The sequence below is a fragment of the Pholcus phalangioides genome, unplaced genomic scaffold, assembly GCF_987345545.1.
Source record: "Pholcus phalangioides strain wild (caught in Gottingen) unplaced genomic scaffold, Ppha-v1.0 ptg000001l_1, whole genome shotgun sequence".
NCBI lineage: Eukaryota > Metazoa > Arthropoda > Arachnida > Araneae > Pholcidae > Pholcus > Pholcus phalangioides.
The window spans coordinates 716249-742305 of record NW_028301594.1 but is presented as its reverse complement, the minus strand read 5'-3'; the positions used below and the strand labels follow the sequence as shown (position 1 = coordinate 742305).

The 26057-nt window shown below is 35.9% G+C and overlaps 1 protein-coding gene across 1 annotated transcript; it reads left to right on the top strand.

Annotated features, from left to right (window-relative positions):
* The first annotated feature begins 353 nt into the window (after positions 1-353).
* LOC149089627 (phospholipase A2 hemilipin-like) lies at positions 354-24598 on the top strand. The gene is made up of 7 exons (XM_089232002.1): positions 354-641; positions 7583-7676; positions 13504-13690; positions 19035-19228; positions 20622-20781; positions 22936-23091; positions 24388-24598. The coding sequence occupies exons 3-7, from the start codon at positions 13512-13514 to the stop codon at positions 24527-24529; spliced, it is 831 nt and encodes a 276-aa protein (XP_089088128.1). The 5' UTR covers positions 354-641; positions 7583-7676; positions 13504-13511; the 3' UTR covers positions 24530-24598.
* Positions 24599-26057: the final 1459 nt, after the last annotated feature.

The window sequence follows — 26057 nt, the reverse complement described above, 5'->3', positions numbered from 1 at the left end:
GTGAAAAAATTTTCTAATAAATCAATGGTTAAATAGTATTTTTATTGATATTTTAACTAAAGCATAGTTTTTCAGTTTTTCTCCACGTTAAAAGATATGTGACCCCTTAAAGAATCAAAAACAAAGAAATCGATGATCGAATCATTTTTAATCTGTATTTTAGTAGACGATCCCGATGTCCGACAAACGCATAATTTTAGTTAGGGAGAGAAAAATATTATTTCTGATTATAATTGCATCATTCATGAGGTTAAAAAAATGAACAGAAAATCAGCATTACAAAAGAGCGTAACAAACATTAGAGGGAAGTTCCGTGAACTTTGGCTAATTAACTGCAATGTTCTATGGTCTTCGATTATTTCTGTGGCCTTCGCTGCATCCGCTTCACCTTGTGGTTCCCCTTCGCGCTCTTCCTTTGTAAACATAGTAAGTTAAGGGAGAGAAAGTGGGGAAAAAACATGCCACATGGCTGGATGAAATATTGTTTTATCGAAACCATATATGAGTATAACGTGACGATGCCGTATAGTAAAATCCCGTTCGTCATATTCATTGTGAAAAAATAGTGAGAATAGAAGCAATCACATAATAGATTCGTATTCGTGGTTATGTGCCATGATACCTTTGAAGTTTACTAACAAGTGAGTATAACTATGTAATTTACCAATTTTATATGATTCCTACAGAAAATCAGTAAAATTTGTCCTAGCTACACTATATTTCCAAAAGTCTGTCTTTCTTGGAGTTTCGACATTTTTTCTCAAATTTCTAGAAAAATACCGGGTAAATCGTTCTGCGATTTTGGTCATGTAAACCTTATGCTTGTACACGTAATATTGAAAATTTAGTCATGAGTGAAATTAATGGACCGACAAAAAATTAAATAAGAAAAAAAAAGGTTTTTGATCAACCCTGTATGAAAAAAAGGGGGAAGAAAGACTGCAAATGATTTGCAACTTCTACAAAGTATTATACTGAGTTGGTACAATACTTGTGTGCATTTTAGTGGTAATAGCACGTATATTCACGAAGATATAAAAATGTTTTCTATGAAAATTTCAATTTCCACCGCATGTTCTTTGCCTAGAATATGCGGAGATTTTAATAAATTTTTTACGAAATTTACGAAAAAATTGGCACTACACATGAGACACTCTATATAGAAATTTAAAATGTGGCAATTTATCATTTAATTAGATGTGAGCATTTATAATACATTATTTTTTATCGCGCATGCGCAGAAAGTATCTATTTTGTTCTTTCATATTTTGATTCCCAGGTATAAAGCGCAACTAACATAAAAATTTCAATTAAATGTGTCATGAAAATTTAAAAAGACATACGCGATGTCGTGGACTGTAACTTAAGTTAGCAGTTGAGAGTGCCTGGATGATAAGGAATTTCCCACAAATTGACATTTCGGTCATTCTATTTTATTAAAAATAAGCCCACAACTTTATGCGAATGGACGAAGACGCGTGTTTGATGCTATATGAGAGAAATGCTTGAATATGACAAACGTGTTTGATGTCAAAAGCAAGAAACTGAACGAAATAATCAAATGACAGAAAATAATCGAAATATGAATTTTTGGAAAATCCCTTATCATCCAGGTGCTTTCTCATTAAATTACAGCTCACGATCTCGCGTATATCTTTCTGATTTTCATAACATTCATCTGAAACTTTTATACAGGGTGATTCAGAAAAGATGGGAAATACTTTAAGTGGTACTACACGTATATAAATTTCATTAATACTGAAAAAGTAGACATGCATTTCATTTACGGAGCTGCAAACTGAAGTACCACAGAGGAAGAACGAATGCACGGTAGAATGGAAATGCATGTCTTTGCTTTTTCATTATTACTTAAGTGCGCCATTATCTAGTACGTTACAGCTGTTAGAACGCGCGCGGTTTGCACGCTGGAATAACTTCACAGGGCTGCCATCCGCGTCTTTCATTCACTGTGACGCAGATGTGCATACGGTTTCTTCTTCTTCTCCTCCAGGTTACATTTGCATGCATGTGGTGGTGTTTTTCTCCCGTTAAATTTCAACAGGGATGCTGTTTTAACGTTTGCGGAGTGGCCGTTTCGAAACGCGCGTTTGCGTTTCGTGTTAGACCATGCATTCTTTGATGATAATTGTTTGTATTGGTGTATACCATAGTTTCCCAAACTTTTCATTCCATCACCCCCTTCTTCAGAAATATTTTTCTCTTATCGCCCGCACACCAGGAGGCGATATTGCCCACTTTGGGAAACACTGGTGTATACTATCACTCCTTGAAGTTTTTCCCATCATTTCTTAATCACCCTGTATAAGTTGCACTAAATATCTGGAAATCAAAACAAGAAAATTAAAATCGGTATTTTCTGCGCATTCGCGATTATAAATCATTCATTAAAAATGCTCATATCTCATTGAATAATAAATTGTCACATTGTTAATTCCTACACAGAGTGTTTCATGTGTAGTGCCAATTTTTTTCGTTTCTTAAAAATTTATTGGAAACTCAGCATGTTATAAACAAAGAAAAAACATGTTATTATATTTGGAATTTTTATAGGAAACATTTATATCTTTATGAATATACGTGACATTCTCACGAAAGTGCACACAGATACTGCACAAAGTTAGTACAATATTTTGTGAGAGTTGCAAATCATTTGCAGTTTTTTTTCATACAGAGTTAATCAAAATCAAAAACCTTTTTTCTTATTTAGTTTTATGTCGGTCCCCTGAATGCACTCGCGACTAAATTTTCGCTTAAAACTGTGAGTACAAGCATAGGTTTACATGTGCAGGTTAACATTCCCGAAATTTTTCAGAACGATTTGCCCAGCATTTTTCTAGAAATTAGAAGAAAAAAATGTCGAAACACACCAAAAAAGACAGACTTTTGGACTTAATAGTGTATTTGGGGGTAGCATACTTTTTTACATGGTCAAAAAAACTTCGAAAACGATGTAGTAGTTAGAATTGAAAATAAATCCATTTTTATAACTATTTTGTAAGGTTATAACGCTTGAAGAGGGTTGTTAAAAAACGTCCCACCAGACTTATGTTATAACGGGAGATCTACTGTACTGATGGTTAACTCTTGAACGTGGTATAAGATGGAATATAAGATAGAAGTATAAAACATGGTTAAGATTAATCTTAATATGGTATAAAATGGTTAACTCTTTTAATCTGGAAATTTATGCACTAAAATTTCTCCCCAGAAACGTTTGAATTTTGCTCTACCCATGTTATTCTATGGAAGTTGTTTTTCTAAAATGTTTTGTAACATGTGTTTCATTAACATACACATTCGCGATTCAGGCAAAATAAGGTATCAAACCAGCTGATAAAAAAAGAAAAGAAAATTCGCACGTACGGGGGGTGCGTCTGGTATGCGGGGTACGATATAATTTTCTGAAACACCCAGGGAATTGCTCTTGGACATACAATCCGTACAGCGTACAGGGCACCGCTCTAGGAGAATCACTAAATCCGAGTTGAGAGGGCAGAAAAAAACTTTGTTGACCCAAAAAACCATGATCAGAGGGTGCAAGAAATAGGTCCTTCAATCACTGTTAGAGATTTTTTTCTCGAACCGCTCATGATAGCATCTGTAAATTTCAGTCACAATCAATATTTTGTAATAAGGATTTCTTAACTTTTTTGCGTTCCATGAACCCCCTTGGTCCAATAAAATGAATGGCAAGGACTTCTTTTGACAATGAAAATGAAGGCATTCGGTCAAGATGAAAGAAATGTATACCCTCGTAGGTCTGGTGCTCTACATCAACTAATTCACTGCTGTGGTCAGAATAGTTGGAATGTAGCGTCATCTTTTGTCTAGTTATCTTAACTAAATATAATATCATTTTTCTCTGGATGTTTTCTCTCATCAAAAAAATAAATAAATCTATGAATATATATAATGATATCTGTCACAAAATAAAAAATTGAATAGAACAATTGTTCGGAATTGTACAGCTGTTAATTTTATATACCGAAAAATTATATAAAAATAAATTTATTATCAAATTTCGCCTCCGTCCAAGATTATGAAAAATTGTTTAGAGTGCCTTCAACCAATTAAGAGGGTACATGTGTGTAAACGCTGTTTGATCGTTAGACGGGAAATATCGATGCCGTTTATGACTCTTCCAGGCCGCATCCTATGTTTGTGATCCTTTGAACAACATCGTTTTTGTTTCCGATAATTTGCAAGTTTACTTACATTTGACAATGTTGCGTAAATTTCAGGTTAGCAACTGCCCTTATTTTTATAAGTGAACTGGATGTGTATGGTCAGCATTTTATTACGGATACTTTTCTACCGGGACACCTTGCGTCGGTCGGATGGAAATCCTTGGTGGGCCCGAGGTTGTGCACCTCTGCTTTGAATGAATTTAAACATTGTAATGCGATGATTTTTTCTTCTCCTCGTGAGGAACTAAATTAAAGATATGAATATGTGTATACAGCGTGTCCAGAAATCCTTACTCACGTCTTTTTCTTTCATCCTTTGTCATGGAAAATAAATTCCAATTGCAAAAATTTTTCAAATCAAGCGTTCATATCATTGCACATTTATACAAATACAACGCCACAACAGGCAAATTGCCCAACGAGGTGGCTGACTTAAGAACATCATGGATCCCCGAGCCATTTTTTGGAGGCCCTACCTGCTACTGCTACACCACACATGCAACCCCCCCCACCCCGCGGAACCCCCAACGAATCGGTACATGCGGGAATGTGCGTGTACGTGTAGTGAAACCTGACGTGAAGTTTTTTCACGTCAGGTTTCCATTTATATTAACAAAGTATTTTTTGAAAGCTACAAAATTCCACTTTGTAAATTTGTCTCAGATTATATATTCGATTTTTTTTTTGTTGATGCTGGGAAGCCATCTTTTCAGCTGTTATTGAGGATTAGGTACAACCAATATTACTACTCGTTTGTAATTTTCTGGCACCTGAAAATGTCTAACAATTTTGCCACATATTCCACTGTAAAAAGTGATGAATAAAAATAATTGATTTTCTAATTTTCAAACAAATTATTCCTTAAATTGTATTGATAAAAATATTTTTTAAAAACAGAATAGCGGTGATAATCCCTCGAGCAGAGACCGGTTAGAAATTGATTCCTCAATATTTCGTGAAATACAAATCTATTATCTATTTATCTATTTATCTATTTTGCTGTTCGATGACCCCTGAATCCTCTCCTAATCTTTAAATTTTAATATCTCTGTCAATATTTGTCGTACGACAATGTTATGTTTTACATGTTTCTGAAACGAAAAACCTTTTTATAAGTTTGAATGTAGGGACTGAAAATGAACATGTAAAGTTAAATTTTGTATTTTATTTTTTAAAAATTTATTTATTTACGGAAAATACTTCTATATGAATATTTACCTTTTCAAATCATTTTTGGGATCGGAAGTTTTGTCTTCTAACAACGGTTGAGAACAAAAAGACTGGTAAAGTTTTCGTGGATACTCTGTATACTAAAACAGTGGTTCTCAACCGGGGGCCATATGGCCCCCCCTAGTGATACTGGGATACTTCAGGGGGGCCACAGAAGAAAATGGAGAAAGGGCCATGACAGGTGGTTTGGAGGGCTACAGAGAGCTGAGAAGAAAAATTAAGGTGACTATTCACTTACAGAATCTAACAAAACCACCCATAAAACTCAGGGCCGTCTTAGGGTATGGGCCCACCCGTGCCTCACGCCTACATTTTGCAGCAGGATCCCTAGGATTGGGTTTTTTTTTTTGCAGGCCCTCGGCTACATTTTGCACAGACCCCTCTTCTATATTAAATTATAGTGTGAAAAACAAAAAATTATGAAAACCATATCACGCCCCGGGCTGCAGTTCTGTCAGTCCCACTCTTGTGAGGGGTCATGCCTGGAGGTCTCATGTCCATAAGTGGATCCTACCTTATGATATTTTGTATTGTACAATAAATTTTGAAAATAAGTAGGAAATATGTAGGCTGCTTATTTCCAGCTAACTATGAGACTACCATAGCATCACTTTGCTTAGGGGGCCCATGATGTTGAGACGGCCCTGAATAGAACTCGGACTAACGGGGAGCTCAATAAATTATAGGCCAGTGGTCTGGAGGCCAATCTTATTTGCAAAATTTTCGTTCAGTATAAATTCAGTGAAAAAATCAATTCGATACGTATAAAGGATCTTGCTTCCAGATGAGGGTTGTAAACTCTGGGTAAGACAGGGGGGCCACGAGAAAAAAATATGGTTCAAAGGGCGCCACGGGCAAAAAAAGTTTAAGAAACATTGTACTAAAATACACCTTAAAATTATAGTTAAATCCGGCGACGTTCGAGAGCACTTTTCTATAAACTGGTACTGAAGTGAACTTTAGTAACACTTTCTGATAGAAAGAGTGTCTCAAAATGTTGAAAACAATAATAAATTTTGGACTACCATGCTAGTTTCTATGAAAAAGTCTATGTCGAATTTCTATGTCAAATTTTAAGCAAAATTCCAAACACGATTGCAAAAAATTCTATAAATGGAATGTTTGTTATTTTCACAGTACATTCAACTTCAGTAAGTTACCATTCAGGTACCACGTCAGCAGATTTTTAGCCTTTTTTGACCGCCCCCATCGTCAGCAAAAGCCAACAAAACTCTGATCCCCCCCCCACCCACCCCGTCAGCAAAATTTCGTCAGCTTTAACCCCACATGCATATTGGGATCAGAGACGTACGCAGGGGGCAGGATAAGGGATCGTTTGATTTTGTTCCACAACCTCAACAATATGTAGCAAAATATCATATCAAAATTTTGTAATGATACAATGAATAGATTTTCAGAAATCATGTTTCAAACTTGAATAAAATGTCAAAGATAGCATTAATAGAATTCTTTGCAGAAACACGTTCAAAGGTTTTATTCAAGAATTACTTGCATGTAAAAACGCAACACTAAAGTGGATGTAACTCCGATTCTAAGCATCATATAGACCAAAAAAAAAAAGCATGGTGTGAGATCATGACAAACAGGGCTTTCACAAAAATTTGAAAAAAAAATTAAAATCGTTATATTCTTCAAAAATGACGTTTTCAACGTAGTCGGATACCTTAAACGGGAGAAAAAGGAAATAGCAGAAACATGTTGTTTCTCTGACATTCATCACGTCGATGAAGTTCATTGCAATATGAACTGCATAAAAAAAACATTCATTTCTTCCTCTTCTGAACAATAGAAAGTGTTTTCATCGTAACAAATAACACGGTAATCTTCGCATTTTTTGAGAAGGCGTTTCCCATTTACGATATTGAAAAATAGCTCAATGAATAAACCCGATAGAACATCTGAATCGTAGGAGGATGAAAAGGAATTTAATCAATGAAGGCTCATGAAAACAAGATGCACCTGTGACCATGAGAATGAAGTTTACTTATTCTAAAAGCATAACACAAAGAAAGGAAAACAATCTATTTGTTCTTTTTTTAATAAATACAGAAGAAATACAATTAATACTAAAAAAACGCATCTGTGGATTTAACACAATTTAATACTTATCCTTCTTTTTTCAGGGAAACTTCTAACACATAAAACCAACGGTGGATTATAGTTTCGGCCTGTCTGCTATTTTGGAGAGACTTGGACGACAGACGTGATCATAATTATGTGAGTATTCTGTAAAGCTTTTTTTTAGATATTTGTTCCATGTGTTATGGGGATTTAGGGAAAATTTGTGTAAAAAGTTTAAATCGTGAAATCTTGCGTGGTAGAATGAAAGCCCTTGCTGAGTATATCATATCCATATCCCGGATGATTCGAAAACATCAGTGCGCTAAGCAATAACTTTAATGGTTTACAATAGGAAATACTTTAAACTTTTTGGCGCCCCTTTTTTGGGCTAGGAAACTACAATTTGTTTATCCAGTATAAATCATGGACATTGGACTATGGCTTCACCAGGTAAAATATTATCATAAGTTGTATAAAATGAGAAAAGCGGTGATGGTATTATGCCATAATAAAGGTGGATAATCTTGAAAATATTATGGAAATGAGATATGATCGAAAAGAAATTTATATACATATGCACAGTGAAACCTGTCCAAGACGGACATTATATGCGACAGAAACCTGTCTAAGGCCGGGACTACACTGTAAAAGTTTGATAAAAGCTCTTTTATAAAACTTGAAAATTCCAACCAATAAGCATATCGGTTACATTCGAGAAAATGCAACTGATGATCTTATTGGTTGCATTTTTGAAGTTTTGTAAAATAACTTTCATCAAACTTTTATAGTACAATCCCAGCCTTAAACGGAATCAAAATATAGTCTGATCAATGGTTAGGGCTTCGATTTGCACCTTCATAAAACGAAAATCTGTCTAAAACGGAATATTATTTTAGTCTCTTGACGTTCCGTTTCATACAGGTTTCACTGTACCACCACTTAACATATTATCATGATAAAATATTTATGTGCGAAACATATATTATGCTAATTGTGGTGTGTTATGACAATATGGTGAAATTGTGTAGAATCTAAAGTGAATATATGAGCTATTTACTTACTTCTCAATTATAATCCTTTTGTGTCAGGCCTAATGAACGTAAGAACTTTTTTAAGTCTAGAAAATCTGAGTCTTTGTGTGTACAGGGGTAAGGAATAATTTCCCTCAAATGTTGAAATTCTGATTCATCCAATGGGTGGTAAAAAAGTTTTGCAAAATGTGTTGTTTCTCCGATATGAGTATCCTTTCTGTGTTCTATAAACTTTGCTGCATTAGCCGGCATGCCGTAAAAATCGCAGGACACCAGCCTTTTGAATGTAGGAGTGTCGTTCATTCCCTTGTCGGGAAAAAAGAGGTTCAAAAAGAAAATTGCCGATCGGCGATTGAGACTGGGCCTTGTTCGTTCAAAGGAAAGGGTTCAATAAGGATCACGTTATACATTCAAAAGACCGAAATCAGTCAATATTAAATATTGAGTAAATACGCGAATCAAAATAAAATAGTATTTTTTACTGTAGCAAACATGTGTGTGTTTTGTCCAGATATTAATTTAATTTATTTATATATACACACATCTCAACAATCAAGCTTTTCCCAATTATAGAAATGGACAAGAGATGAGAAATACAATAAAAAATACAAATACATAAACGAATGGAATGACCTATAATCGAGCATTCAATAATCACATATCATAACTTTTGAGAAATTCTCTTATACATATCGGGTTTCATAGGGCATTGGTAAATGAAATTATTTCATTAATTAATTAATTTCTAACCTAATTATCCCTAGCCTAATACGAAATGCATATTTCCTCAATATCTAAACATGCAAAAAACAAAAAAAAACCGAGCAAAATACAGTGCTGTATTTGCATATCGTATTAGAGATTGAAGAAATACAAGCTGTCGATTGGGTACTACAAAATATCATGTTTTGCAATGCAATGCAATTCATTAGCTTTTTTGCTAATGATTATGAACAAAATAATAATGACAAAATACTCCGCCCTCTACCGATTTTTCCTTTCAGCTCATCTAATCAAAAAGAACGAATATTCTTAGTATCCGACACTTGCAATAAACCAGAATTAATGGTAACAAAAGCAAATGTGAAATTCCAGCAAAATCCAATGTAGTTTGTAAAACATGAAGGATCCTAAAATCAGCCGATTCCCAAAGTCTAGTAATTCAAGAATTTTTCGGAATCTGTGACTCACATTTGCCGGCATGTTGGTCTCCCATATTCCTCACATGCCGGCTAATGTGGGGGAGAATAATACAGTAGAACATCACTATAATGGAATTCGTTTATAACGGACAGCTAATTAATTGCAAAATTTTTATCTGACAAGTGTGAAACTCGTTTTAAGTTCGGTGAAACATCGCTACAATGATAGTCGATATAACAATAAATCCCTCTATACAACGATATTTTTTTCAAATCTTGTTTGGATTTGCTTACAGTCTAATGTTAAACTCCTGTCGGCACAACGATAATTTTTGCTACGATTAAACCTCTATATCTTTACGAGATAAACCTCTATATATATAGTCAAACCTTGTTAGTGCGTCACCCTGGTAATACGTCACTCCGCTTAACGGGCCACTTTTTCTAAGTCCCTCAGGCAGGAATTGGCACAGCTATGGCTCACTCCGTTTGAGTCACTCCGCTTACTAAGTCACATTTTTGCTCTCCCAAGAGTGACTCATTAACGAGGTTTGACTGCATATATACGATAAACACCTTTCTAAATCATTATAACTATTTTTTTCGAGAAAAAAAATTGAAAATGCTACAACGATATTTTTTTAAATCTTGCTAAAATCGCTTTCAATAATTTTTAAAATCTTCATCTATATTCGTTCTTCCGAAGCATCGGTATTTCGCAACACATGATAACTGAAAGCGCTGTTGAAGATGTTTGTGTTGCTAATTTCTGTGCAAGACACAAAAATACGGTGCAGTAAACCTTTCTACAGAGAAAATACATCTAATTGAATTTCGTTAATCAATTAAAATTTTTCGCAATATTTAAAAGCACATTTTCAACATGTGGTACAATGTCGATTTAAGAGAGATGTTCACAACAGCATTAATTTGGTGGGACATGATGGTAATGTTGCCTCTCGATATAACGATAATCACATTACAACGATATTTTTCCTTGGTCCGCAGAGTATCGTTGCATCGAGTCTTCACTGCATCTAAAAAAGTATTAACTCGTTTGAAAAAAACATTTCCAGGCAAAGCGATTAAACATCGATTATAGTTTTACGTAAATATGGATGCACTGCATGACTCATACCCTTCGCCAGCTAGAAAAAGTAAGATTAATCAGTGTATACATACGCATCTCTTTCAATTCAACCTATGTTGCGTGTGTGTGTGAAGGCTGTTTTTTTTATTTCATATGAAATAAACACTCTTTGCAGCTAATTACTGTATTTTCATTGTGATGTACACTCTGTAACATTACATAGTGTAAGAATTAATGAAAGTATAGTAGTACAATAATTCTTACCCCTTCTTCTTCAAAGGTTATAGACCGGACTTCCATTATAACGGACAGCATCTAGCCCCTATTAACAATTTGACTGCGGAGCCTAATTTGTTTTCCGAGTTTTTCTGAGAATTTTATTTTATCAATAGGCTAATTTTGGTATATACAACATACACACAACATTAAAGTTGACTTTGTATAATATAAAATATTTCAATCAAACAATCGCATGACGTCAAGGTCGCGTCTGCCACCGGTGGAATTAGGCCAGTTGTGCAAACCCGCAACACATGAGAGCGAGAAAGTCTCTCGCCCTATGAATGGTGGGGAGGCCGCGAAACCTGGCAATCAATGGGCCCTTCCTGCCATGAATTTGGGATGAAAAATAGTATTGTCTTGCAAACCTCTTTCTTACCTGAGTAATGAAAGGAAAGAAACAATGAACTGAAAGAGGGTGAAACAAATGGAAAAATGAACAATCTTAAGACCAGTAGTGTATTTACGGAGGGAGCGCTTAGCGGACTATAGGCCAGGGCCGCAAGTTCAGAGGAGCGGCAAATTTAGAAAATGAGTGGCCAAAAAAAAGTTGTCCCTCAAAAGTTGCCCACAGAGCGAGGGACGAGGTCAGTGAGTGACCTGCAGCATGTGAATGGCCAAAACAGTGTACAAGCATATGAATGACCAAAACAGCATGGACATTGTTTTGGCGCAGCTTGACCAAGATGGTCCTTGCGCCAAAAAAATCAAAATCCAATCCAATCAAAACAGCGTGCAAGCATGTGAATGATAAAAGAGTGACGTTGAGAGTGCGAGAGCATGGAAATGACCAAAAGAGTGACTGAGAGTGTGAGAGCATGGAAATGACCAAAAGAGTGACTTAGAGACACAGGTGTACTTGCAGGAGTAGTAGGGCGGGGTGAAGGCCAAGTGGGTTATAGCACAGAAAAGTGAATTCGAGGAAAGAGTAGTCAAAAAAATTAGACTAGAATGGGAGAAGGGCGACAAACTTCGTGTTGCCCAAAGGCGAAAAATTCGTAAATCCGCCTCTGCCTAAGACGGTTAGAGTTTTCCTAAAAGCATTGATTTCATTTTAAAACAGTGAAAGTTTTCATTTTTTTTTCTTCATCAGCTTCTAAATCCAAATTGTGGTCATTTCTGATATTTCCTGATCCGTAAAATATCTAGCCTCGTCATAAAGGTATTTCTTTTTTTATTCCCGACGGACTAGCAGTGGAGTCACAATGAGAGGAGGCTAAAAAATTAAAAAAAAATGCAATGCAATAATCAGTGGGAAAACCAAACATAAAAGGAATCAAAGATTCAAAATTTATGTAATAAGAAATAAAAACTAAAAAAAAAAGCACTGAAAAACGTCTACCTAAAACTGTCAAGAAAAAAATGCTATCAATCGGATTTAAAGTTACATCCTCACAACTGAAACTTTAAAGATGGAAACAAAATTATGTAAAACTAACTGATTGGTAAGTTTAAAAATTGTTTTAAAAATTAGAGTCGTGTTTTTGTATGCGAAGAAAAAAAAACTTTATTTGGAAGAGTTAGTTATTCGGATGTGCATATATACATTGAAACAAATAAATAAATAATAATGTAAAACTTGACTGCGACACCACGTGAAAGAATTGTTATATCAAACGGAATTTTCAGTCACCTCTATAATCAAATGTTTTACAAACTACATGATATATGATTTTTCTTTTCATACCTAAAACTTGATATACAAGTTGGGAGAAAATCTTAGATACACTAAAAAAATAAATTTAAAAAAAGTGCAATATTTATATCAGAATACTCATCGGAGCATGAACCTTTTCAAATAAATAATAAAAAATAGTTAAAATTTTGCCCACAGATGATGCTAGATAGAATGCGACACAAATATTGCATAATAAATGTTTATTACGATTTGCGTCACATAAAACTGCCACATTTCAATATGAGCGCCCTTTTTAGCTCGCGCAACATTTAAACGGGTGAAAAGATGTTCATTTTGGAAATATGGTAGCTTCGTATAATGAAAATTGCAATCGCGAACCGCCCGTTTTTGTGTCATTTGGTTGATTTTTTATTAATTTTTAAAATGTGCTCAGGACTCTCGTCTACCCTGTATATCTCTAAAAAAACTTCTGAGGCTTTTATACAAAATACAAGGACAAGAACAGACAAAACGCCCACACGCAAATAATTTATTAATTACTACTGTTTAATTTGCGAATTATTACTATATAATTATTGCATTGAATTTTCATCATTACTCAACCTTTTTCCATCATCATATTAAGCATTTAATTTAGAATTAGAAGCGATGTCATCGGAAGAAATGTGTTTTTCTTTTCTACGTTAGTGCTAAATGTATGTACGTACTTAAGCCAATATCATGTGGGCTAATGCATCTCAAGGACGGCAAATGTACTCGATTTATGCATAAGTAATTAGTGTGTTTTTTTCATCTCTCACAGTGACCAAGATGTTTAGCCGTTACATTTGGTTTGTCGCTTTTGGGCTAGCAAATGCGTTGTTGATGATCGACGCAACTTCAAGCGAGATGTACTTTCTCCATAAAAATAATGACGGCAACATGCGTTTAGTAATTGCAAACATCTCCAAGGACGAAATCCTAAACGATTGCGAAATCATAGAAAACAAGTAAGTTGTGAGCTTGCCAAACACGAGGGTATGTATGTTTTTCATGGTTGTAAAATGATGCATTTATTGTTCGTGAAATTGCATTCAGAGTGATGAATGGATAACTCAAAGCTCTAGCAAATTGAGTTTTTTCCCCTTCAAAAAATACTCTTTTTTATGTACTTTTTATGGAAATGATATTATAATTTGTAATAAGCGAAAGCAGAAAAAAGTTAATCCATCATGGCATAAGCGTGTATAAATCCTCTACTTTAGATCATAAAGTGTTAGAGGTTTTGATGAGACAAACGAGAAACAATTGTACATATCCTTGAAAACACGAGAGAGAAATAATGAAATTTGGAGTCTTATGCATTTCCCATGGTGGATTTCAACCAAATACTGCGTTAACCTTTACAGCAGCAATCCCGAGATATCTCGTCAAACTTGATCTGCTTTATTTGAGTCACTTCGAAATATCTCGGGTTCTTAATACACTTTTATTTCGGCAACGACGATAACAAATAGGAGTTAAAGTTGCTTTTACAGTCAAACATGTTTTTCATTTCTTCCCTCCCCCCCCCCTCCAATCGATCGTCTGGCAGTGGAAGGAGTCAGCTTTTGTTCAAAGTTAGATAACAGATGGAGAGAGAAAAAGAAAGAGACTGTTTTTCCCCCCTTTCTTTCAGCACAGAAAAGAAATATACGCTCAGTCATGAATAATACAAAAATACTTTTTTCCAAACAAAACAGTATTTCTCTTCCTAGAAAGCCATACACTTCATGGCAGGTGTCTTTGTACCATAGTGAGGGAAATAAAAGCTATGGACGGAGTCAATTTTCTTTGATTTTGGCTGTTTGGGGAATCATTTATCAGTTCACAATCGGAACAAAAAAGTATTTCTCGGTAATAGATGGCAATTTGTAGATGGTTTTGATTTCCAATGTAGCAGTTATAATGCGGATCGGGAAAATTTTAAAAACCGCTTAAACGGTTAAATAGAGCCTTGCATTGTAGATGGGACATAAATCATATGAAATAATCCCTGTCGCTTCAAAACACCATACCAGTGTTTCTTAACTCTTTTCGCCCATGCCCCGCCCCACTTCCGACCACATTTTCTTTTCGTGTGTGGCCCCTCTGACCAAACAAGGAAAGGGTCCCAAGGTGTCGTACTCAAAAAATTTTGAAAAAAAAAATTAAAGTAAATTCATCTCTCTTAGAAACACATAAAAACAAAAAACGGCGGAGTGAATTATTATTATTATTAAGTCGATAAGATACTCCCCTAAAGTACCAAAGGATGTTTAGAGGTGTCGCGAGTTCGATACCCGGTTCGTCCTTGTCAGAAAACTTTCCTGACACAGGGGTACAACAAAAGAACGGTGACTTGACCGCAGAAAAAATTGCTACCGCAGGGAGTCCCCCATCGAGGGGTTAGCGCACCAACCTCTCGACGAGTATAAAAAACAAGCCTGCCGTTCGGAATCGGCAATAAATTGTAGGTCCCGGTCTAATTAGCCCTCGTGCGCAGAAAATGACCGTGGTGCGACAAAAATGATCAAATGATCAAATGATCAAGTGAATTATTAACCACTTCATGACCGAGGACGTAATATTGCGTCCAAACGCCACCGGAATGCATTCAAACAAGTCCCGTTGTCTTTCCTCTCCTCTCATCATCTACCCTATTTTTTTCCCTCTTCATTTTTTGTATACCCTGATAGAGGGTTTTCCCCACATATGATGTATCTTTGTACTATATAGAAGTTAGAGTGAAAGAGAACAGGTAGGGTGAGGCTGAAAAGAGAAATATACTTTGTACTCTTTACTATCTTATCTTCTTATCTATTATAATGTTTTACTCTTTCATTTGTTTTTTTTTTCCTCCCTTTACTCTTCTACTTTTTTTTTTCTCCTTGTTTTCCTTTTCTTAACGTGTGGTTGGGTTTGGAAAAGGTTAGCATATTTTTATCACTGATTCGACAAACAGTGATCATCCGAATTTGTTGCCAATCACTTGTAAGCGAAGGGGTTAAAACCGCGGAAGAATTATTAAAAATTACAACAGTTGGCTACTCATCGTCTCTCCCACTCCTTGGTGGTATCTATAAAAAATTTCTTTTCACATTCTTTACGCACTCTAGCTCTCATCTTTCTTAATACCTTATTATTTTTATCTCTTTCTTTTTCTGTGGCTGTATCTGATCTTGTGCTGTTTGAATGACGTCACTCTAGAGTGGCGGGATTTCCAAACTGATTCTTGGTTTCTCTTGCCGTTCAAAATTTAAAAATTTTTTGAATGACAAATTCTGTTTTCAATATGTTTTTTCGGTTACTGGCTATGTCATCATGCGGCTTAAAAGTTCTTCCCTATCCCGAAAACATTACACTATAAAAGTTTTCTAAAAGCTATTTTATAAAACTTGAAATATTCAACCAATAAACTTATCGGTTGCATTTACTTGAATGTAATCTATGAGCTCTATTGGTTGAATTTTCAAGTTTTATAAAAGGGGATTTTGTCGAACTTTTATAGTGTAATCCCGGTCATAAAGCCCTAAGAAGAAGGGAAGGAGAAAAAACTGTTAGAAAAACATTTTTATGTTAGTTATTTTATGTAGCGCATGCAGATGTGTAAGTGAATGCGAAAATTTTAATGTCTAATTTGAGAAAAGGGGTAAATTTTAAGAAAACTAATTTTGGTCAAAAGTTGGGTGAAAAATTTACTTCTTGCGTCACCACCTTACAACGCTGTGAAGTCACACTACGACAAACGACCATTGGCTTACAGATAATCTTGATCCTCATTGGCTGAATTGAGAATTTGAAGTTCTCCGGATTTTTCCTTCAGGATTTCAAGTCAGAGTAACTGCTATAAGTTTGGAAAGGGAAAAAACACCACACAATCGGGCGTTACGAAAAAAAGCGAAAAAAACAACCTTATTTATATTTCTTGATTCACCTTTGATAAAGTCATGGTGTGTCGAATTGTTGACAGTGCCTCGTTGATCTTCTCTTGTAGAAGTTGTAGATTTTGTACAGGATTCATGTTGATAGTCTTCATTTTTCACCAATTTTAATGACTTTCATTAAAGAGTTTTGTAGTATGGATTCCGGTCTGTCTTCAGAACCATCTTGGATCCCCTCGTTTTCGGGTTATCCAGAGACCTGAGTCTTCTATGTTGAGTACTTCCGGTTCGCTGACTTTTATTCCCGCATCTGTTGGGTGCTCAGATGCCTTTTCTTCAGTATATACACCAAGTTTACCCGGATGGTCCCGTGATGGGCGGGAGCTTCTCAGGATTTCTCTCCAGCTTTTTATATGGCGGAAAGGCGCAATTCCTATATTTTACCGTATGGAAGAGACCGTAGTTGACGCACTGAGACTTATCCACCCCACGTATGTTTGGACAGAGTCGCCTTGGGTGTGGCTGGGTGCACTTTATTCATCATTCCTGTGCTGAACATCCAGAGCTATGATGGCCCCATGCCCCATATACCGGGAACATTGCAGAAGTTTTTGTCGAGAGCTCCTGAAGATCTCTACCCTGACCTTCAGATGGTGAAGCTCTTTCAGTTCCAGGATCTTGTTTGACTCGGTGGTCTTCGGCAAGTCCACCCACCAAATGGGTAGCCTGATTCCGTCCCTTCGTTTCCGCAGCTGCTGTACCTTGATTGCCTGAAAGTTTTACGTCCTCAATTGAAGAACTGGGATTCAAATCCTTGATAACAAACCTCTCAGCTTTTTCGCTTTCGAGCAAATAATCGCCAAAGACAGTTTGACTGTCCTCACAGAACTTTGTGATGGTCCTATGGTCAGCTGAGTTGGCCGGAACAAAGACCACTTTCTCTTTCTCGAATTTTGCTTTGGCAGTTGAACAGATTTTTCCCAGATTTTTGGATAAATGCCTTCATTTTCCTTCACTAGAAACGTGAATCGGAAGTATTTTAACTTGTTTTTTTTTCGGAATTTTGGTAGAGCTGTGTCCCTATTTTCTCGTCGTCAGAATGAAAAATCCTCATTGGCTGTTTCGGCTGCACAGCTTTCCTTTAATTGGGTGGTTCACCATTGCTCCGCTTCTTGGTGATTTCACAGGAGTCATGATAAGTAGCATTGTAATAAATATAAAAATTCTCAAATATCTCGTCAGCCGTTTTCTGAATGCTGCGTTTGCTCGTGAGACCCTGGACCTTCACATGAAAACGGAAGATTCTTCATTATCCTTGCAGACTCTAAACGAAGCGTGATTTTTCATGATAGTCTCGGCATCGTATTCGAATCTGGCCAGAAATTCACGAATTTATCCCCATACAGCCTTTATCTCAGCAGCTTCTGTTGAATCACCGTAATTATTAACGAAGTCTTTCATCTTTTTTATTAGAATTTCCCAATCATCATGTTCCGTAATAATTAATGTTGAACGGAAATAATTTTTCATGATATTACTAGTCATGATTAGTTTTAATTGATAACTGTGCGAACAACCTTTTTCTTTTGTTCCGGGAAAACAACAGAAACAGAGACGTCACACACAGAAGTGCCCTCTTTTATATTCTCGGACTTTGCCGATGTACATACGGGACACGTGACTTATATTACTTCCACTGAATAACTACCAATGCCAATTTGTCGTTGGGGGTTTATCTGACAGGAACTTACAGTTTATAAAGTCGTCTCGAACAAATCATGCCAAAAAATACCTTTCGACTACCGGAGAGATGTTTACGGGTCCATAAAGCTATGACATTCAACAGCGAAATGAACATTGTCCGGTCGATCGGTTTATTAATTCTCAGAATACGAAATTCTATGCAAATAAGGTTCAAAGAATCAACTGCTGCGAGTAAAAAATCTGTTTCACTTTCTGTAATACTGTTCAATCGCTGATATGAAGGTGAAACAAATATTAATTGTGAATGCTAAAAGCCTATTACAATGCAGATAAAGCAGGAATGCTCTGCAATTTATCACCTGGGAGAGAAAACAATTTTAAATTCACTTATAACGAGAAACACGTTTTAATAAAAATATTTTATTTACTGAGAAATTGAATTTTCTAGATGTTATACCGAAACAGATATTTGGAAAGAAAAGTGATTTACCTCCTCCGGGATTCACTTGCCCGGTATGCACGGGGATCCGGGTTCGATTCCCGGAGGAGGCAAATCACTTTCCTTTCCAAATATTAGTTTCGGTATAACACGCAGAAAATACAATTTCTCAGTATATTTCAGGCCGAAAACAATAACATCTCTTCATATTTTATTTGATTGACAGCATTTAAAAAAAAAATCGCAAAAAGATGTAGTCATTTCACTAATTTTTAGACTTAAATATTTCAACTTTCTTCCGTATTTAAGGAGAGAAGTACGCGAGATCCTGACTAGATTAGCTTCGGAAAATATACAAGAGGTCAAAGCTATCGAAATGGAAGAAATTATCGAAGAATGTGAAGCCGTCGAAAAGATATCGTCACCAGATATCGGCGGACCAATGTCCGGCCCGACAAAAACCACAACAGAAGGTTACGATGGATGGAACGTAATAATGCCTGGTAATATCATATTCCATTCTTTTATCCTTAATCAGTTATTCTACGTCGCCCAGAGGAAAAGATAAAAGGCCTTATTTAAGGCTTTAGTACGTAGGATATGCAGTCGAATCCCGTTTTAGCGAATACTGATATAGCGAAAATCTCGTTTGAACGAACACTTTTCTGATTTCCAGATAAGTTTACATAGTAACAATATAAAACCATGGAATTCCTTTATAATGAAATTTCGTCGTAACAAAGTGATTTCTCCGGTCCCTTGGAGTTCGTTATAACGGGATTTGACTGTATATATATATATATGTATTCGTAAAACAGTTTAAAAATTCGAGGAATTCGTATATTTGAATGCAATTTGCGAAAAAGTTTCGTATATCTGATAAATTTAATTCACATCTTTGTCTACAGAGGGAGCTGCAATAAATCACTGGAAATATGGACATCGGAGTTATATATAATGCAAGGTGTACGATTAACCTTCATTTGCGAATTTTCCTGGAACTGGAGCTTCATAATGTTTTCATTGTGATGTTGACATGGGCAGATAAAGCACTATGAGTGAAGTTGTTAAACCTCAACGAGGAATGGCTGGATAAAGCTTTACGAACGTTTCGGATACAGAAGAGGTTGAAGAAAGGTTCAGAGCCAATCACTCCTGCCTGACTTCCGTGCAGTGCCCTCTATCGAGAAAAATCTGAACTAATTGTTTTTTTTGTAAACCGAAAAATCCTTCTTCGGGAGAATATCTTTTTTTCCAATCACCCTAAATTTTCCTATTCCTTAAATTTTTATGAACTTTTAAACTATTCACGAGCTTATTGGGCTCCCTGTACATTCATCTAAAAAAGTCATTAAGCTTTTCATGACATTTTTATTCTAAATACGAAAAAAATAGAGATATACAATGTAACTATAAGGTACTATATAAAGCCACTTTCCCTACTTACAAGTATCTGTAGCAAAAACTGATAAACTTAACGAAATAAAATTTAATATAGTGAATTTTTGAAAGCACATGGAGGATGAATTTTACACGCACGCACGCACGCACGAAATCTGTACCATACAAAGCACAGTTCTTTCGATGTTGGAGTCAAAAACAGACGTATAATTATATTGTGCGTTATCTCTCCATGCTTTTGAAGGTTTCAATACAAAATCTGGTTTCATTCCGGATTTACATTCGAATGAAGAGGGATCTACCAAAAAGCGAAAGTTATTTCATGGCCATCCCGTATGATATGGCTTCTTTGCGTTGGTTAATCGTGCTCTACTGACTGACCAATGGTTACTGTTATTAACTCTGAATAGATTTCAGACTTAATTAATTCACTATTCACTGAATAGATTTGAGATATTCATTCTCTGAAGTATTTTATTTGCCCTACAATTTCAGGTACAAAATGGTGCGGTGCTGGTGACATTGCCAAAAACTACGATGATCTCGGAATATTAGCCGACACTGACAAGTGTTGCAGAGCTCACGACCTCTGCAATGATACCCTCGCTCCTGGTGCTGAAAGAAACAACCTGAAGAATACTTCTCCATTCACCAAGTAAAACGAAGAAAAAAAAATTTACTTTTATCGATGTTTCCTATTCACTGAGAAATTCGTATGTAGTAATTCACCCCTTGATGTACAGGTGTATATGGGAGTACCTGCGCATATGCGAGAAATGCATTCGCGCTCTCTCCCTTCTCTCGAAACTTCATTTTTCGGTAACCCTGAAAACAAATATTGTTTTTGCCTTTACCCTCGTTACGGTTTGACGAGTAAAAAAAAAGAAATAGGGAAGTGTGAGGCAAAAGAGAAAGGAAAACTCGTTTCTCTCACATTTCTCCTGTGTGTTTACAATAATGCAACTTTTTGGGATTTATCTCTGCTAGTTCAACACTAGCCGTACATGCAACTCGCGCACATTCCTAGTTGCACACTCCTCTGCTGAATTTCTCGCATTGGTTATGTGCAGGAACGTATAATGTGTGTGTGTGTGTGTGTGTGTATATATATATATATATATATATATGCGTGCGCCTAACGTGTTTGTGTTGTCGGAGTTTCACTTGCTCGTGTAATGCTGGTAATGCCATCAGTCTTGGAGTGAAGATAGGGAATGCTTGCATTTTCATATCATGTATGTATAATTTTGTAGGTCTGCCTGCTCTTTGCGGAGAGAATTTTTGAAATCAGAGACCGCCTCACATGTCACATTCACGCCCCGAAGTTGGAAAACCGCAGAAAATCAACTTCATCCATCCACCACTATATCGCTAACGGGGTTCGGACCTAGATCCTTACGATGGCCTCATGACCGCACTGCGGCTGGTAGTTCAACTGCATTTTGTCCGAATTTGTTACCAAAAAAAAAGAAAACTGTAACATCCCGTTAATTGCGTAATAAAACGTAATTGCGTATGACTTTTCAAAAAGCGGGAGATCTACATTTCAATTCGGAAGTTTTAGCACGGAGGAACTATATAAAATTTTATTTTTCATTTTTTTTATGTATACGATCACTCAAACAAATATTTGAGATTTCAAGCAATTGCTCGTCATTTGCAATTTTTTTGTAATTGAAAGTATGGTATCTAAAGTCAACGGTTGCAGAGATATCTGCTGTGCAAACAATCTAGGGCTGCCTGTACATGCTGTATATATTCAACATAAAATGATTACCCAAAGAGTCGTTTAAAGAAAGAAAATTAAACAGTAAAACCAAAAGCAAATGAAATACCAATGTTCAAAACTAAATATAAAACAGTTCTATAGAATTTCCATAATTAACCTGTAATAGTGTACTGTAACCTCGAAAAGACTGTCCGTTCATCACTAACTCTGCAAATTAACCCATAAATGTACTAGCTGCCTCTTTGCTGAACATATTTTCTCACACACCGCACGAAACTAAGTCATGCCGCGACTTGAAACGATGCAGCCTATCTCGTGAATATTCATACTTATATTGCAATACTAGCACTTAATGGAAACACTTTGCCAAAATAAATCACCACAAATTTCCACACCTTCAGTTACACCAGGGGGTTCTTAATGTTCGGAGTTCCAAGGACCTTTTGTGTCATTAAGACGAAATCCAGGTACCCCCCCCCTTCCCCCTGTTCATAAGAAATTTCCGCACCTTCAGTGTGGAAATTTCTGGTGATTTATTTTGACAGTTTCCATTAAGTGTTAGGATTGTAACATAAGTATGAATATTCACGAGATGAGCTGCATCGTTCATAAATGTGGTTATTAAGTTCATAAATGTTCATTTTCTTGATGTCATTGTCAATATCTAAGGATTGGGAACAATTGTTTAGAAGATTTTTTTCCAACATGCGCAATAATCAAGGAAACAGATATTTTCTGGATTTTATGCCGGTCTCTGCACAGTCATCTGGACTCTGCCGGGACCTCAACTCAGGCCTTCTTGAATTTCCGGCAAGCATGCTACTATCTGCACCACTGGGTACAGGACCTCGAATTCCTTATTTTACGCACGCATGAGGCGGTGAAATAATAAAAGATAGGGTCGTGTATATACCCAGTGGTGTAGGTGGTAGCATGCTTGCCCGAAATGCAAGAAGGCCTGAGTTGAGGGTGAACTATGTGGTATTGTATCACGTAAAGTAATTTAAGATGTGTTTTTTTTTTTTTTTTTTTTGGTAGCCTATATATTATACTAAAACGGTTTTTTTTTCTACCCACAAGGTTGAGCTGTAAATGTGACCATGACTTCTATAATTGCTTGGAAAAAGTCGATACCGTGATTTCCAACAAGATCGGGAACATTTACTTCAACATACTGAGAAGAAGCTGCTACGAATATGATTATCCATCATCGAGGAGATGCAAATCTTACAGATCGTGAGTAAAGCTACCATGATTTTTGTATAGAAAAAGAAAACAAATTGCGAAAATTTACTCGGAAAGATTGAGAATCACTGATTTTTGAACGAAAATTCTAAAATGATTCCAATTTTCAATGATTTTTTTTTTTTGCAATAGATTGAATTTAAATTTCCTATGAAATAACAGTTTATATGTGTCATGGAATTGATGAGAATAATTTTAACTTAGAACGCGTGGCGAAATTACTATATAGTGAGACAATAAATAAGATATATATATGTTTTTTTTTTTCTGAATATATAATTTTTGTATTTGAGAAAAACCACAACAGGACAATTAAAAAACACAAGGGAGTCCCATAAATTCTTAAATATTTAAAAAATGCAGAAAATTTTAAGGAATAGCTTTGAATGTGTGTGTGTGTGAATGAGAAATTATGCTGACGAAGGGGAACTTTCTTGGTACAGAAAACGTTCAAATTTCAGTCAGTAAAGAGCGCTGCACGAAAGCGAATCACAGAATTCCATGAGAAAACAACTTATTTGTGTCTGAAACATTCGTAAAGCTTCAGCTGGAGATTCGTGGCTGAGGTAGAGCAAACTTTCCCAATAGTGCTTTATCTACCGATTTCAACATAACAATGAATAAAAACCTTAGGAAAGTGCCAGAAACTGGAAAAATTCAGAAATGAGCTGTTAGTCGTACATCCTGCATTTATATAACTCTGATTAGCATATTTACAGTGATTTGCTTCCCTGCAGCTTCCTCCATCGACAAAATTTTGAAATATTTTTTTTTTTCTGCACAGAAAAAGAAGATAAATAAATCCTCCGTCTTGTGCGAGAATATATTTTTTGCAAACCGCATTCAACTTTAACGATTCCTTCAATTTTATGCATTTATAAACTCTTTACGAATTCATAGGAGACACCCAGTATATAATTTCAATTCAAAATCCAGGAATGGCTAATGAGAAAACAATTACAGTACGTAAATAAGTTTCACACCTGAATATTTAATTTTTATGATGGAGGAAACACGTGGATGTATTTCACATTACTTTTTAATTATTATTATAATAGTCAGAAATTTAGTCAAATTTCCAAATTTATCGCGAAGATCAAAATGATAAAATTCGGAGCAAATTACTCAAATAATCGGCAACATTTCCAATAGATAAGTGACAACCGTAGCGTAAGTGACAAATATTTTCAGGATTAAAAACACTAAGACGCAGAGAACTTGTGATTTCCGAACGAATTATATTTTAAAATTACACGAATTAAAATCCTTTTTTTTTTCTTTCTACAGGTTCTTGAAAATAACATGCAAGGAATATTCAAAGAACACAAGAGCCCCGAGAACGTACCAATGGAAACCGGCTAAACTTTACAAGAAACTTCCCATTCCAGGACCGTTCTCTGTCGAAATCCGTGGCCTACCCTTCATGTGAATCTCTTGTCATCAAATTCAGTCCAGATGTTTTGTTTCGAAGTATGAATAAAAATTGTTTTTAGTAAAATCTCTCTCGGAGCATATATTTGATTACAATTCGCGAACCTATCCTGTAGATCGGTGGCCTCACACACGGTGTCCGTGGGACGGAACGACCAGCAATATAAGAACTAATAGGCGCGTATACATTAGCGCGTGGATCATGCAATGAAAAGATTCGCAATTGGTTGTTCAGTAATTTGTACGGTGTTGTGAACGTATCTTGAGCTGTTTTCACTGGACCCACCTGAAATCGATTTTTTTTCAACGAACACAAAGGAAAGAAAGGAACACTAAGGAAGTTTGTGTAGCCACGACCGTATTAGACCGTGACCTTCGAAAGTACTCACTCACGTAGGTCACGCTTAGACCCGCTGTAAGGGGTTCGTGCGTTGCAAGATCGGCGCTTTAATGTATAAGGCCGGGACTACACTACAAAGGTTTTTTAAAAGTTCTTTTATAAAATTTGAAAAATTCAACTAATAAGATTATCGGTTGCATTTGCACAAATGTAACCTATGAGCTTTATTGGGTAGATTTTTCAAGTTTTGTAAAAGGGATTTTATCAAATTTTATAGTGTAATCCCGGCCATAAGGAAGTAATCATTTTTGACAACAAATTTGGATATTCACGTACCCGCTGTCACGAATATTTGCACAAAAGATTGAGAACCACTGATTTTGATTGAAAGCTGAGGAGTTTAGTTTCATAAACGGGACATTTAAACTTTTGCTATACGTATTTGTGCATTAAGAGGATATTCCTAGGGGTAGGATTTCTGCGCAGCGTGTAAACGCTGATTGGTTAAAAAAAAACCCTCAATTTCAGGTTTTTAAACCAATCCCCCTCCTTCACGTTACACACGGCGCAGAAATCCTGCTACTATGAAAATCCGGCTTTAGAAATAAAAAGCAGAACAGAACAGAACAGAATCAAATTGTTACCCCCCATGCCCAGTTCTTGGCTGATTGTGGGGTTACGAACGGGCCCAGTAAGGCCTATGAAGAAGGGGGAAAAAATAGACTGTCAGTTTTGTAAGATAATTAGTGTGTGTGCATGTATGTGTTTTGTGTGGGAAAGAAAGCATAGTCAAATCCAGGTCACGGTCATAGCTGTACAGAATTTAGCCTAAATGCAGATAAATCACTAAGAAAATGCCACCACAACTCTTCGATGACACGTCACTGCCGGATGGAGAGAGGTCCAACCCACATATTTATCTTAGTGGTAACTGCATGCGTCAAAGTGAACTCAATCAGAATAAAAGAATGGTGGTTATAATCCAAAGCTTTAATTTATACACTCGTCAAATTAAATGCCATTCGTCCGGGTGGCTTTTTATTATTTTTTTTCCAAGTTCCAATATATGTGCCTTATAGTAATTTCCATATGTACAAGGTGTTAATTAAATACGATAATTAGATGCGGAAAAAAAATGAAAAAAAATAGGTGCCAAATAGATAAATGCGATTAAAATAGGTGCCAC

Coding starts and splice junctions, on each gene's coding strand:
- LOC149089627 (XM_089232002.1), top strand. CDS start 13,512: ATGTTTAGCCGTTACATTTGGTTTGTCGCTTTTGGGCTAGCAAATGCG. Junction 13,691..19,034: donor TGCGAAATCATAGAAAACAA/GTAAGTTGTGAG, acceptor TCCGTATTTAAG/GAGAGAAGTACGCGAGATCC. Junction 19,229..20,621: donor ATGGAACGTAATAATGCCTG/GTAATATCATAT, acceptor CTACAATTTCAG/GTACAAAATGGTGCGGTGCT.